This window comes from Varanus komodoensis, unplaced genomic scaffold, assembly GCF_004798865.1.
Source record: "Varanus komodoensis strain SLA01 unplaced genomic scaffold, ASM479886v1 scaffold6_2, whole genome shotgun sequence".
In the NCBI taxonomy this organism is placed as follows: Eukaryota; Metazoa; Chordata; class Lepidosauria; order Squamata; family Varanidae; genus Varanus; species Varanus komodoensis.
In genome coordinates, this window is record NW_025336346.1 from 15,845,067 (window position 1) to 15,861,190 (window position 16,124).

At 38.4% G+C, this 16,124-nt stretch overlaps 1 protein-coding gene across 1 annotated transcript in view; it reads right to left on the minus strand.

Annotated features, from left to right (window-relative positions):
- Window positions 1-16,124, minus strand: part of ERC2 (ELKS/RAB6-interacting/CAST family member 2) — a 502,285-nt gene that overhangs the window by 239,366 nt on the left and 246,795 nt on the right. The window contains exons 9-10 of the mRNA XM_044451516.1: window positions 8,401-8,538; window positions 4,018-4,158 (exon numbers count right to left, since the gene is read on the minus strand). Coding sequence (XP_044307451.1) covers window positions 4,018-4,158; window positions 8,401-8,538 — 279 coding nt within the window. The remainder of the gene's footprint in view (window positions 1-4,017; window positions 4,159-8,400; window positions 8,539-16,124) is intronic.

Consider the following 16,124-nt stretch of genomic DNA (forward strand, 5'->3'; position numbering starts at 1 on the left):
GCATGTGCTTATCCTCCTATGTTCTTTGTGACAGTTGTTATAAAAATGACATTTAGCAAAGTGGTAGTCCTAGCTAAAAGAACTGATAATTTTTGGAAAGGTAGGTCTAGCAGTTTTTGTGGAAGTAGAATCTTCATATGGAATGGTATCTATTTCCTCTTCCCCTTTTCCATGTTTAGGGGCAGGGCTGGCAATTCATATGAAAATGGCATAGAGGTGTCCCCAAGCAAGAAACCAACAAAGTTTCAAAAGGATGTATACTTAAGTTAGGGAATTATAATTAATTAAAATAGTGTGGGTGCTTGTTTTCTAATCAGTTGGCAACAAAATTGCATGAAGTATAATAGAAGGGTGGCTGATAGACCTGACGTATACAGTGGTAGCATCAGAAGAACTTGAACATCCAGCATTTCCCAAGAAATTTTATGTTCCGAGTTCCACACACACTACCAAATCTACTTTAATGCTCCTTCTCCTGAAATGAGAACTCACAAAGTTCTATCATATATTACTTTAACATGCTTCATCCAATCACTGGGACTGGGGAGACCTGGTAAAACTACAGTAGCCAATCACAAATCTACGGTGCCTCCACTTCCCCGCTTTCCTTATACAGAATGTTTGGGAGGAAGCGTTTTATAAACATGGTCTGTGTTTCTAAATCCTTTGGAATCTTAATTGTGAACAAAGCTTCAGAAAGATTCAGATATAGATTCAGAAAGATTTCATATAATACTTCAGAGGAGTCCTACTTCAATTCACACATATTGTGAATCTGTCTGAATCAGCTGGACTCAGTCTGGAATTTGGCCAAATCTGAAACACACCCTTAATATCAACCTCGCTATGGGTGTTGCCACATACTAATGGATATTTATTCTTTATTAAGTTCAACAAACTTAAATCAGTTGAACTTAATAAATCAGTTTTAAGCCTATCGGTTTTTATCAGTGTTTTTTTCTCCCTAGACCAGGTACACCCATTTGAAACATTCACATGTAATTATAAATATAGTGGACAGGGGAGTTATACACAGAAATTGGGAGTTTGAAAATTCTAACTTTAGGGAAGAAAAATCTGCTTTAAGAATTAAATAACAATTAATTAAAGCAAACTCAGAATTGGAACCACATCTGTTGAACAGCCATGGATTTTGCAATTATTAGTGCAACCAGTAATATCTCCAGTGACAACAGAAGCATCTCAGCTAGCAAGGTCCAGGACTACACAATGTATATAGTATTTAATACTGTTGCTAGAAAACTAAGGCCAAGAGCTGTAATCATAGCTAGGGATAGATCCAACCACTGCAGTGACAGTACGGGGTGGGTGGGGGACATTTTTTGGTAATTCTTTCTTGTAAAAATGGCTTTTACTAGAAATAAGCATTTTGGAGACAAAGAATCATGAAACAATTTCCCCCCATTTTTATCTATTAATTTTCATATAATAATTTTCAAAAGAGTACAACAGAAAAATCAAAGTCTAACAATATATTTCATCATCAACAACACATTGCACTGATTTCCCATCTTTCTTTGCCTTGTGGAGAATCCAAGATGGCTTACATGATCCTCCTCTACTCCATTTTATCCCCACACCAACACTGTGAGGTGGGTTAGGCTCAGAATGAGTGACTGGCCCAAGGTCACCTAGTGAACCTCATGGCTGAGTGAGGAGTACAATCCAAATCTCCCAGGTCCCCAGTCCAACAAGCTAATGACCACAGCACACGGGCTGTAAATTCATAATTACTTATATAGCACTGCAGATTAATTTTAAAAAACCCTTCACTTATATTCTCACAGTCATTCCTTCTAGCAGGGTGGTAGAAAAGACATGTAAGTTTTGAAAAAGGACGTAGGTGTAGGGCAATCCATTTCTGCCAGCATCACTGATAACAGCTTAAATATAGACCCAACACACAGAATTGTAAAAGCTTGTGAAAATAAAAAGGCCTTTGCCTGCTGCTAAAAAACATTAAAGTTTATGCCAAGAAAACCTCTTCAGGGAGGCCATTTCACAACTAGGGATTCACTTTTAGAAGGGCCTTTCATTCATCTCCACTTGCCATATCTCAGCTTGAGAAGATGCACAGAGAAGGACCTCTTTTGATGGAGTCAAAGCTTGGGTGACTACATAAGGGAAGAGGGGGTCTTTTGTATATCATGGTTATAGGCCATGAATGTCTTTAAAGGTAATAAGCAATACTTTGAGTTAGGCCCATAAACAGACCAGGAGCCAAAGAACATGAGCAAGTACTGGTGTAATGTGATTGTTCACTCTGAACCCAGTTAGTACTTTTGCAGCTATTTTTGTACCAACTGCAAAACTGATACAGTTTTTTAACATTCCTTCCGGGCAGCTCCACACATTTTAGTAATCTAAAGGAATGTAAGCTAATTAGCAGAATCATTCCAACTGAAAGTAAAAACAGAAAATAAAAATAAATAAAAAAATAAGAACAGGTATAAGTATGTTTATAAGTAAGCTTATGCAAAAATAAGTATGGTTTTCTAAACCAGAAAGGAGGCATTAGAAAGTTGCCAAAAATGTATACACATTTTAAGAAAGGAAAAAAACTGTATTAAAAACTGTTGCATGATGATGCTACCACTTACTTCATTAGCGCCATCTTTTGAGCGAACGCGATACTACACATTGCTACTGTAATTAAATTCAACTTCAAAAAGTAATACATAGATAGCATCTCTTAAAACATGTACACATTTTTGGCACCACCTGTGTATATACAAATTTAAGAAAATGAACTGGTTTAATTCTAAGTCCTATCCACAGAATGGAAGATGAAAGGGAGCACACAAAAAGTTACTAAGAATGAATTTGTTCTTCAGTTTTTCAAATCAGTTAGAAGATGCAGTGAAGTTAGTCAACTGCAGCCCTGGGTGAAACAAAGAACCTTAGACAGGAATGTGTGAGGACTTCAATAGGCAGGGAAAAATCTGGCAGATGTCAGTTTAGCAGCCTCTCACTGAAACTGGCTCACTGAGGTGCAAGTCAAGCCAGCTCATAGACTTTGATCTCTGAGATTTGTGATTTGCCCATTTTTAAAATACTAAGGAAATGCAAACTGGAAACCAAGAACTAAGTAGTTCTAGTATAATTGTGCACACCGTTGTAAACCACCCAGAGAGCTTCAGCTATAGGGCAGTATAGAAATGAAAACAGTAACAATAATATGAATAGTGCTCAACTATGTAGTTTTTGGTTTCCATCTTGTGTAAAGGATGCGATTCGTATAATCTTCCTTGAAGTTTTAAAAAATTTACACATTGCAGCCTGTCTTAGAGATGGAAGGCCACAAATAACACTTCAACTTGACCCCGTTCTGATCATCAGTTCAAAAGCAGGCAGGAAAACTGTGCCAAACAAGTCAGATTCCCCAGTGTAGGCCCATCCCTAAGGGTGCAAACAACAGTCACAAGGGGGCAGGGAATGCTGCCTACCAGCCAGGTGGAGCCAAATACATTTCCATTGTAGACTGTGTTTCTTGTGTGCAAAATAACTACTATGTTCATTATGTTCAGTAGTAATGGCCTGGCCTCACTCATTCTGCTATTTTCTTTTGAGCAAGAAATTATTTACAACTCAAGTTAGCCAAGCTCATCATGTTCTGGATTCAGTCTGCTTTATTCATACAGTTACTTCTGCTAATACCATCCACCCTACAGAATTGCTATGGACAGTTGTTTGTACCCTCTGGGACAGTATGGGAGGTGGCACAAAGAAAGGAGAAGAGAAAATCAGCAAAACTCTCCACCTCCATCCTGCAAACCTCTGCCAGATCCAAGCTACCTGTTCATAGAAGGGAACTTTGGATCTTACCCACCATTTAACAGTCTGTAAAAGCTGGAGGCTCAGAAAAATAGTTTTGGAGATAGACTAATAATAATTTAAATAGACTAGTTTTACTTATAATACTACAACCTGAGTGCAAAATGCTGCATGATGCTTAAATCGCAGCAATACCATTATTTAATTAATGCAAATACTGACCTCTTTTTCTGTTAGCTCTGCTTGTAAAGCATTTACTTTTTCCTTCAGGTCTTTATTTTCTTTTTTAAAGCATTCGATTTCTTCAATCCTTTCACGGTCATCTCTTTCCCTCTGTTCCTTTAATCGCTCTATAATTCTCTCCTAAAAGTGAAAATATATCTTGAAAATGTGTAATACATAAGGAGCTAAAAATATTTTCCTTTTCAATAGAAACATGGGATTTTTTCTCAATAGCAAAATATCAATCATGAAGCCATAATCCAAGCACTTGCACCCTTTGTTTTACGCATCACGATTTCCAGAGTGTGACTCATTAACAAACTACCCATTAATACTAAAGAATATTCTCCCCATTTTTGGCTTCCCCTGCAGGTATTATCTGCCTGCAGATAGAAATACTATTTTTGAAAATTATGGGGTGGGGGGATATATTACTCCATTAATGGTGGTCCCATGTAAATGTAGGTTTCTAGCACAATTTCTCCATTTGTTCCTTTCTACTAGACAAAAAGCTATGGTCGGTTTGCTGATATCCCAGCTTATTGTGTTGGTGGCATGGAAAGGACCAAGAGTCTCTCTCACAGAGGCCAAATCTGCAATGGACTCATGAGGTGTAATTATGTGCTTCCCTTCAAAAGGTAGCAGCTAGTGTACACTCTTAGAAAAGAATGCAAATATTTGTGTTTCCCCCACATGCTTAGCTCTTTTCTCCTGTAATGCAATATTGAACATGACACAAAAGTGCTTTCTGTTTGATCAGTACTACAGCAAAAAGCTATATATTGTACTAGATGTACAAATATATAACTAATGTTAATATTATTGTGAGATTTTGAACATTCAAGTGAAGACATTTATTTAACCAAGTAATAAGGACACAGTCAAGGGACTTTCCAAGCATACACATTTGGAGTTTTTTGACATAGAAAAATAATCATCCCTAAGACCAATGATGGTGAAATAAGAATGTTGATACAGAACAGGTATTATTAGCTACTACATTTGAAGAGCCTTTTTTTAAAGGAAAACCGGAAGTCCTTAGATTGATAGCAGTGCTGAACTGGTTCACCTCCTAAAGTAAGGCAAATGTACAGCAATGACAAATTTAGATACATTTAGGCATTTGCTAGAAGTCAAACAGAGTTTGAGAGTATCCATTTAAAATGAGATTATTGGTTAATATTATCACAACACTAAACCACATCTCATTCTGCGAGGATAACCATCTTGAGAGAGTTACCATCTTCAGCCATGGTTGATTCCTGAACTGTCTAAAAGCTCAAAGTTCACATATTTTGCAGAATTACAAGAATTATACAATGCTCCAAACTGCATTCCACATTCAGTAAATACCGTCTGACTGTTCTTATATTCTATAGCCTGTCCCTAGATAATCCATGTTCCTATATATCACTTTGAAGAATGCCTTGGTAATAGTTTTACTATGGGTTTCTAGAAGTCTCATTCTTCATGGTTCAATTCCCTATCCAGGAAATCAAAGTGGGGCATAGACACATCATCTCTGGAGTCAATGCATGCACATTAAAACCATGTCAACATGTAGCAAGCACACAGTCTGTGTCACATTCTGCTGCTGCTGTTGCTGCTGCTGAGGAATGTTTTGAACTACTGATAACCAATTCTAGATGTATTGTTATTTTATACAACATTTCTAATAAAGCAAGAGAGATAGTTCCAGGATATTCCTAATCAAACACCAACCTGGTTTTTATATCTGGCAGTACACAGAAAAAGAGCCTTCCCCAGCCTGGTGCTCTCCATATGTTTTGGGCAACAACTCCTGTCGGCCCCAGCTAGCATAATCAGAGTTGTAATCCAACACATCTGGAAGGGACCAGGTTGAGAAAAGATGGAGTGAATAAATATATTATACAGAAGGTGGGTCAATCTCAGTTAGTGATCCTTGTTTTGAGAATAGGCTACAAATGGCCTCTATTTTTATTTCTGAAATGTTGGGGGAATGTAAATTGATTCTCCTTGCATGGCAACCCACCAGCAATTCAATCAATCATATGCTTTTGCTGCTTGTCCAGAACTTCAAAACAAGAGGAAATGCTATTATTTCCTTCCAAAAGGTCCCAGTTCCTAACTCTAATCTTCCACAGACCGTAGAATGGGTAAAGAATATTCTCAGATGAGAAAAGTTGATTTGAACATTTCCATTAACAGTCTTTGCCTCCTTCTCAAGGTTCCAAACATTGTGAGAACTGGGCAGTTCTATCTCTCCCGCACTTTTTAATATATTGAAGGTGCACTTATATTTACAAAAGATCAGGTCAAGGGTACATGGCCATAAATTAAATGGAAGCAGAATGCATCTCACAGTAGTGAGGTAGAAAGTGACCAGATGGCTTGTCTGCTGTCCAGGTATTAACTTCTGCCAGGTATTAACTTCATGGAGAGCAGCACAGAAACACAGAAGTATAGCAAGTCAAGAGGGGTCTCTTGGATCATCTAGTCTGATCCCTGGCTCCAGTCAGCTCCTCTCATGTAGTACCCAGCATATGCTTGTCCAATCTTTCCTTGAACACCCTCACTGACGGGACCCTCACTACCTCCCATAGAAGCCCATTCCATATCTTAGGGATCCTGACCCTCAGGAAGTACTTCCTGAGATCCAACCTGAAACACTGAGTTTTGTCCCACTGGACTGCATCCTTTCCTCCACCTCAGGGGAGACCAGGTCACAAGCTCTACTATGTGACACACCTTCACATACCTATATCTTGTTATAAGTTCCCCTTAGAGTCTCCTCTTCTCCAGGCTAAAAAGACCCAGCTCCCTCAAACTCATCCTATATGGCACCCCCCCCCCGCACAATCCAGCTACCATCCTTGTGACCCTGTACTGAACTGATTCAAGCTAGCTAGCATCTTCTTACTAGGACCAAAAATATTTCAGTTTTCTAGTCATACCACACTGGCTTTTCAGATGTTTGACCTGAACACTGGAGTGACCCGGTCTCCTGCCTTTCTCAAAGTTTCTATACCTCTTGAGCAAGGCCAAACTCAAAAAGACTTGTGTCCCTTCCCAGTCACACTCCCTGGTGAGCTCTCCATCACTTTAAGAGGCAAATAATACTTACCTTGAGATATAGGGATGTATCAAAAAGCCAAGCACCTCACAAGGTTGATCTGAGAATAATTAGGGGCTTTTTTATTCATGATTGCTCCTTTGACTTTGTTGGAGGAAACAAAGAAACAAACAGCAGAGGGGATGGCAGAGGAGTATGTCAGAGCTTCTCCATGCACCCTCTTCTGCCTCTTCTGTTTTTTCTCAGGTAAGTGTAGACTGGCAGTGAAGATGGGTACATGAATGAAATATGGAATGCAATCCTGCTTGGAGTTTGGCCCAGCCCAAAGGATGTATAAACACCTGTCTTCTAGTCTTATTTGCACTGGCAAGCCTCATCTATAATCTTAATTGTACTGTGGACAGACAGCAAAAAGTAAATGTCTACACAATTTTGTAGAAATTTGAGAGGTTACTGTCCCTTCCAGGCATCAGAGAACCAAAGGATATAATCTATGGTCTACCCACAGAACTTTTACAGTACAAAATTGTAATTAATAAATATTTATTTTGTTAAACAAATAATTACATTAGTTACACCTTTAAAAATATTTGTAATTATTTTCCTACTCTGATGAAACAAACTGGACTCTAAAAACAATTGTGCTATTAATCACACTTTGAATTTTCTATTTTACTAAAGGCTAAGAAACAAAATTGAAGTACAAAATGAAGATTAATTGAGTTGTAATCACCATGAGCTAGATGTTGAAAACACATGTTTCAATGCCCTTATGTACCATGCTTTTGTTGATTAATCACTAACATGATGAAATCCCAACAATGTATTGTTTCTAGTCTTATTTGCATTGGCAAGCATTCCTGGTGCATATATCTATCTTCTTACCAACCTAATCTACATACATTTTATCACTAAAGCATGCAGAAACTAAACTGAGATGGCTGAAAGTCATATAGCAACCCAATCAACTGCTTATTTGGAGCAAAACTGCAGTGACCCCAACTTTTTACCAGCATGAAACTGCAGCTACTTGGCCAATCAGGGCTGAATTTGACCAAGGGCACAGCAGAGCTAAGCTTGCACATTTTAAACATCAAGATATTTATGCACATTCCAGTGGCAGCTTTAGAAAGGAATCAGTCATACTAGGAAGAAAAGAAACCTCCCCTCTTACCAGAGCTGGCACTGGGACTCTTGCATTCTCATGCAAGATTAGTATGGCTCACACAGGCAGGTCACTTATGTGCAATTGTTAAAGCAAAGGAGCCAGTAGTTAGGCTGTTTGAGTCAGCTCTAAAAAAGAAAGGTTAAACAAAACAAAACCATACCTTCTCTGACAGAGCTTCTTCTAATGTTGCTAGAGCAGTGTCCGTGTTACTGGAATCAGTCTGCAAGGATTTCACCCTGTCTTTCAGATTGGTTAGCTGTTTGTCTTTATCCCTAAGTTGTTCCTGAAGATTTTCAATCTTGAAAAAAAATGGCAAAGATTACTCAGAATCATTGAAAGGCTACTGATCAGTAGATATCCTTTACCAATATGGCTTTAGAATCTCAAGCTATATTGGTAAAAAAAAGGGGGGGGGGCCAACTACCACTTCTTCCTTTCACTACCATTTTCTGCCATTTCTTCCTTGGATGTAAAAGTATACCTTAAAATCAAATTATAACTGGATTTCTCAATTAAAAGTAGAGGGGGAATAAATATAATAAATCCATTAGTAAAGATTGCATAATCTGAGATCATTCAGTTCTGCTTAACCTCACTCCCTGAAAGCCAAACAAAGAGAAAATCTTAACAGGTCTTTATTCTAGCCCAGAAAGTAACATCCTTACATTTAAAGACAGGTCTTTATTTCATCCCAGTCCATAAAAAAATACATCCGGTGAGCTTTGAACAGACACTTGAACTTTCGTTATAGATTTCATTGATTAAGAATCGAGAAGTTATCATGCTGCCAGGGGTGCAAGTGGGAGTACACAGAGTTTAGAGCGTCCTCTTTTTCCTTCCCCTCCCCTTATCATAATTCATTTGGAGATGATGACACATCTTTGCAGCAGCATTACAGTAAACTTTGTCAACCTTGTGCCTTCTGGGACTACAATTCCCAGAATTCATGACCATTCCCAGAATTCCTTGCTGGCTGTGGTTGATGTCCAAAACATCTGGAGCATAACAAGGTTTAAGGAAGTGTGCCTGTGATGCTGTTGGAAGGATGTATGACAATTCACAGAGAATTGTGCAAAATATATTTTGGGATTTCTTGATCACCCCTGGTAAATCAATATGCTGCTGCATATTCCATACCTGGAGTACCTGCCTGGCTATAACCAAAGCTCCACGATAAGCCCTTGCATGCCATGTCTTCACTTTGGAGAGGGGAACCAGCTTCCAGAGCTATTTGCATTGCTAGATCACCTGGGAAGTTACCTAGAATCATTTATTCCATTCTTATATAGATATAATAATCTGTATCATAATTTAATGGTGCTGCTTCTCCTGTGAACATATTACTTTTTGAATTTGGTATATAAACCTGATCATAAACTGAAGCATTTCCCATACAGAGCCAGGCTTCTGTACACTCAGCCCATGCAACTGCATGTACATTCACACTGTGATGTTTATCTGGGTCCCAGTGCTCAGTACGATTTTCTTGATGTGGTGCCTGTCTCCATCCAGCAACACCAACTCCTGATTGTGCTCACTCAAGCATGCCTAAGGCTGGCCCATAATCTGGACATATACATAGCACAGGAAACATTGATGGGCAATAGAACAGTAGAAACCTTTCTGTACACACAGAGAGAGGGAAACAAAGAAAGACAGTCATAGATATCATGGTAGGCAACTTGCGGCCTTCCAGATATTTCAGTCTGCAGTACCCATGCACCCAAGCCCAACTAGCCAGTGGTGAGAGGAGGTGTAAATTAAAACATCAGGAAGGTCACCAAGCTGCCCATCACTGATATATGGATAAAAGCGCAATACAGAGTTTAATGGGACTACAAGGTGACTGCATACAGGATTTTGACCTGAGGTCTTTCTAGGCCAAATGTGTCATCAGTGCAAATTCTTACATAGTAGTTTAATATGTTCTCAGCGTATTCCAAGTCAGTTTGCCTCAGAACTGCTTTCAAGAAAAGTCATGCCATCTAAGCATGTTACAATGACAGACTTTTTACAATGCAAGCTTCCTCAATCTAGCACCTTCCAGATGGGTTGAACTACAACTCTTATCATCCCCAATCACCAAGGTACTGGTTATGCTGACTGGAGATGAAGAGAGTTGTAGTCTAGCACATCTTGAGGGCAACAGTTCAGTGCTTTAAGCCTTTGGCCACAGCAAATAAACACCCAACAGAACCAATGTCACTACAGGTGCCGCAAAGCTACTACTTTGGACTCACAGGAGGACAAAACAATGCAAGTGATTAGGATGAGCAACTGGCACCTTTCAGTTAAACCTTTGCAGCAGGGAAACCAGATCAGAAGGCAAGAAGACTTCAGCTGCTGCTTCTCTATCACAACTATTTCACAAGACAACATGAAGATGACGGCTTCCCTAAGGATGCAGCTAGAGCAAAGCCGGTGACTTGGTCCTATGCAATCAACAGATAACATCAGGTTGTCTCCTTAGCAGAAGTAAGTAAATCAGGCTGAGTAAGTATAAAATTGTATAGATCTGGCAAATTGTATCCTTGTAATCTTTTTTCATGCAGTCTGAACAATATTACAGGTTAGCTTTGAAAAAATGTATTTTGTGAACACTTCTCACCTTAAAACTACCTGTTATGACCTAGAAATGTAAGTGGTGATACCATGATAGTAGCACACTGGTATGTATAATCAATGGAATTTATTAATGCACATCTGCATAAAGAACTGCTACCTTATAGCAATTCTGTGGAGCCATTTATTTATTTTTTAAATACATTTTATTAATCTAAAATACAAACCAAAAAACCTACTACATTTAAAATACAAACATAAGAATTAATATACAATAAAAATAATTATTGTACTACTGTGCTCCTCATGACCAGGACCAAGCAATGATTCTTCATTTATTCATTCAAAGCATTTCAGTTAAAGTCGCTGAAAAATATCACTAATAGGTATGATGTTATTGAAGAAGTTCATGCTACAATGTCAAAAGGAGCATCTTATTCCTGAAGAAATGCACCTGAAAAGTTGCGGGCAAATAACCCTCTCTGATAAGTTGCTGATGAAAGATTCCTGACAAAGCAATGGAAAGGGGCATCAGCAGCTCCACACCCCGAAAAGCTGCTTTTGAGATACACTTCTGTAGCATGCAACACATTTATACACAAAGTGCTCAAATGGCTACAGTTGTTCCTATGTTGCACCAAATTCAATTCATTGTGCAATGAAATCTATTTTGAACTGTCTCATCAGAAGAGAGTTGATAGAGTCCATTTCCAGCTACCAGTCCTGCAAGCCACTGCACAACTGATCTTAAATAAGTCTGTGCAAGGGGGACTTGAACATCACAGAGAATTACTGAAGGCATTTATTGCACCTGCTGTCACTTAAAAGTGATTATCTGAACTCAGAACAATTAAGCAGAGTCCTTGATGTGCAATGGCTTTGACAGTGCAATACTGCAGCTTCCCTTTTGGGAAAAGGAAAGGATAAATACATGCATTGGCATGGCTCTGTGGGTATGTATAATGGCACTGTAAGGAAATGCTCCTGCTCGCGAGTATATCTTTTATGAAGATACAGAAAAAGTTTGTTGTTTTATATTATATGCATACAATACTTCTAAAGCAGGCACATGCTGCTATTCAAAGGAGAGTTCAACCATATAGCTTTCCTTTCAACAGCACTAATAATGGTTCTAACAACTACCTCATGACACCCTGTGGAATACTAAAGCCACTGCACATTCCACATTCAGCCAACTATAATCTCAACTAGATGAGGCTGAAACTACCAAAAGAAACAACAGCCAAAAAAGGAAAGAGCACACATAATTCATATTCATAGCTTGGACAAGAGCTTTTATTATGATCAAGTTGTATTATTAACACTAGACACGCTAAATTAAATAGGCCATGGATGGATTCTTTACTGCTCCACATTGCAATAATCTTTCCCCATAATTGGAAAATGAAGAAAATTCTGACACAAATATTCCAATCTTGATAAAATTACATTGCTAATTTCCAATGTGCTTTATTGATTAAAAAAGAATTAAAATGCTACAATCCTATGCACACTTATTTTGGACCCAGCACCAGTGAAATCAAGAAAATATACACAGGACTGAAACAAGAATGAAGAGAGACACATGGATATTAGAAGCCATCCCAAGATATTCCTTTTAAATATTCATATTTGTTAATTTTGGATTTATTTCAGTTAAAAATAGCAAGTTTGCTTTGAAAATGTAACAAAAAGTGGAGATAAATTTAAGTAATATTATGTGCATTGAAAGAGTTAGGGCCCTGGGGGCCGGATTGGGAACAAGTGGTTGCTGCCTCATAGCCAAACCTGCAACTATGAAACTATCATGGTTTGATGCCATCAGAGACACATTTTCCCACAAATTTTAAGCTGCGTCCAGAATGATACATTCGAAGATATTTGTGATTCACTGAAGATACTTCTAATCTGCTGCTTAAATGTTTTACCTCCAAGGAAAGCATTTTGCTAAATGCAGAATTTTGAGACTTACTGTCATTAAATTGAGACTTACTGTCATTTTTAAATGTTGGGTTATGTTTAAAAATAGTTTTGAAGAGGAAAGAAACCAAGCAGATCTATTAGCATGCAGAATTTGGATTAACCTTTTAGGTCAATGATTCTTATTGTACAGCAGGATCGTTTCAAAGGCTTCTCTCTCTCTCTCTCTCTCTCTCTCTCTCTCTCTCTCTCTCTCTCTCTCTCTCTCTCTCTCACACACACACACACACACACACACACACACACGGTGGGCTTTCCACCAGACATCAACAAATACACATTTGGTGTTAAATTTGTTTCCAGCCAGCATGCTACTGACAAGATCAGACAAGATGAACATCATGTGTGCTGTTAATGTGGAATCTCCACCTGCTTTGGCTACAATGCTATTGCACCATTACCTATTAAAAATGACTTCACATAATCCTTTGGTATTTCAATAATGGGTATAATCACAGCATTTAAACCTGCCACTATATCTATTAAAAATCATTAAAACCTTTCACACGCAATCTTTTCAATTATGTCTCCTGTCAATAAACTTTTAAGTGCTAATCTTGTCACTTTTTTGGCGAATGTTTCTGGAATGCTTCTTAAATACTCAAAAGATTTAACTAAATCTTACCTGAAGACAAGCATTATGATTCTATAGAAGCTTAAGTACTGAAAAGAAATGACTTCCATTATCAACTTTTAAGACAAAATAATGTCCTGGAAGTTGCAAGTTATGATAAATGGCACAGCCACTAATAACGAGAAGTACCCTTTAAGACCTTCTTTTAAAAGATTATGTAAAAGAAAACTTGTCCAGAACTTTCTACACAGTAGCTTTATGAAAACTTGATAATACAAACTCAAGGTTTAATATATTAAAGTTTAATATAAACTTTAATACTGCTTCTATTAATACAATAAGTTTATATCTGGCAAAAAGTTACGATTTAAATAAGAATTTGATTTGGAAATTGATTTAATTCTAATTTGACTTGGTTCATCTCAGTTTTTAATTTCATTTTCAGAAATCAGTATTTGATTATATAAGGCTTAAAGACATTAAAGGGAATACAAAATCAGTTATAAGAGAAATCAAAAGCAAAACCAGTGGAAAACCGTGCATCAAATTCTGAAACTTCTTTCTTCCTGCTCAGTAAAAAAGAGTGTGCATTTTAAAACCTTTCCAGATTATACTGCAGTGTAAATCTATATAGGACAAAAACAGGAAAAAGTTCACTTTTGTGTGAGATAAATTTCATGTCAGACTGAATTCTGATATGATTCATCCAGGCACTTCTTGGGGCTGGCCCTGCCATTAAATAAATAAATCCATAAATAAGCAGAATGAGTCTGTTGCCTCAGGCAGCAGGTGCTGGGAGACGGCAGCAAGGGCTAGGGGGAAACATGCTGCCCTCCGCTCTTCCCTCGGCAGTGTGGAAGAGCGGCTCAGCTACCAGTCCAGTTTGCTTTTGTTCAAAGGCTGGTAGGGGGTGCCACCTTGTCTTTTCTCTTTGGCAGCAAAGTCTTGCAGGCCACCCCTGCCTCTGCCTCTTCCTCGTGAACACGTTCTTCTGCTGAGAAAAGCATTTTCTGCTACATTCTCAGAATTCTAAGTCTTTCTGTCAGTGCTTAAATCTTATTAGGTACCTGGTGTAAGACAATCTGGCAATAATCATACATACCTAAGCCTGTAAGGGACACAAGAGACATGCATATGAAGTGCTCTGAAGAGTGTAACGCAAATGCAAAGTATTTTTACTCACTTCCTTCCACCAACTAGCAGTCCTGCTATACAAAAGAGTTTGTGCCTACACAGAAGGATGAAAAGAAATGGCTTCCACAGAAAGGGCTACACAGAAATCAGCCACAACTTTAATCACTTACAATTTCTGATGTAGAAATGACATAAATTGAACAGGGACACTGCAATGTTACTGGCAGCCTAATGGCCCTATACACTAGGTAGGTAAATTAAGGATGAAAAAAAGCTCATTCAGTCCTGTCCACACCATCTAGAGATGTGACTATTGTAGTTTTCATCTTGGATGCTTGGCAGTTACGCTAAACCCTAAATCCCCTATAGCTACATTCAGTTTCACCTTGGAACTGAAATGCAAGTTCTACACAAATAACTTTTCCTTTCCTGTTTTTCTCTATATAAACTGAGATGAGAGTGTAGTATAGTAGTTTGAACGCTGAACTGTAGATCTGGGAGACTAAGTTCAACTCCCCAATCAAGTCCCCTGGGTGACTTTGGGCCAGCCATGGACTTTCAGCCTAATCTACTTCACAACATTGTTGTTAGGATAAAATGAAAAGAAAGACAGTCTTCTAAATTATACTGTGTCTCTTGCTAGAAGAATAAAGTTGGTGTATAAAAGTAATATAATAATAACAATACATCTCCACACTGTGCCATAGTGGAATAATGCAATTACACCAGTAGAAAAAATGTCTTTCACTAAAGAATATAAACAGTAAAAGTTCTTTTTAAAGACAGAAGCAGAACTGGAGAGTTATAACTAAAGTACCAGTAAGCAACTAATAATGACTGTGCAATAAATGTCTTGTGTAGAAAACCTCAGTATCAAGAACACCACAGTAATATATTACATTAAAAATTGACAGTGTCACTTTGCTAGGAGGAAGGTAAAAAAAGAAAACCCAAGCATCCCATGCTTGCCAATATCCATGCTTCAAAGATTTCCTTCCTGGCTGCATACAGCAAGCTCCCGCAGCCCGTCATCAAATTACTAGTCCAACACATTTTAGTCTCAGAAATTCCTTTTTCAGGTTCAAATTCCTTAAAGTCTTACTAAACTATCCTCAGCTCCTTGGGAACTGGTTTCTCTCTTCGGTAGTGGAATAGAAGGTAACTATAACCCTCTTTACACATTCTGAAGAACAAGTGAGCCTCCAAATATAAAGTAAGTTGGGCCCCACATGCTGGCTTTGCCCCCAAAGAATTCCCATGTGTGCTGGGCCCCACCCCTTTCATTCTCTAATGTCCTTGGATTCAACTGAATGTGAATCGAACCCCACTCCAAATTATCACTGTGCCATGCAGCACGGCCACAGAATGAGAAGGCAGGGCCAGCATGTACAGCTCTCGCATGTTCTTCAGAAGGCCTGAAGGAGGCCAAAACCTACCTATGATCAGAGAGTCCAAGTCACAAATAGAGTTTTCAACAAAACTATTATAAACCCCAATAATGGACTGGAGAGGATTGACCGCTGATTCAAACCAGCCCCATAAGGCATCCCCAGATCCTAGCAACCTGCAGCTGAACCACTCCATTATTCCTTTTCCCAGCCCTCTGCATTAGGCACACCGTGACCTAAAATATG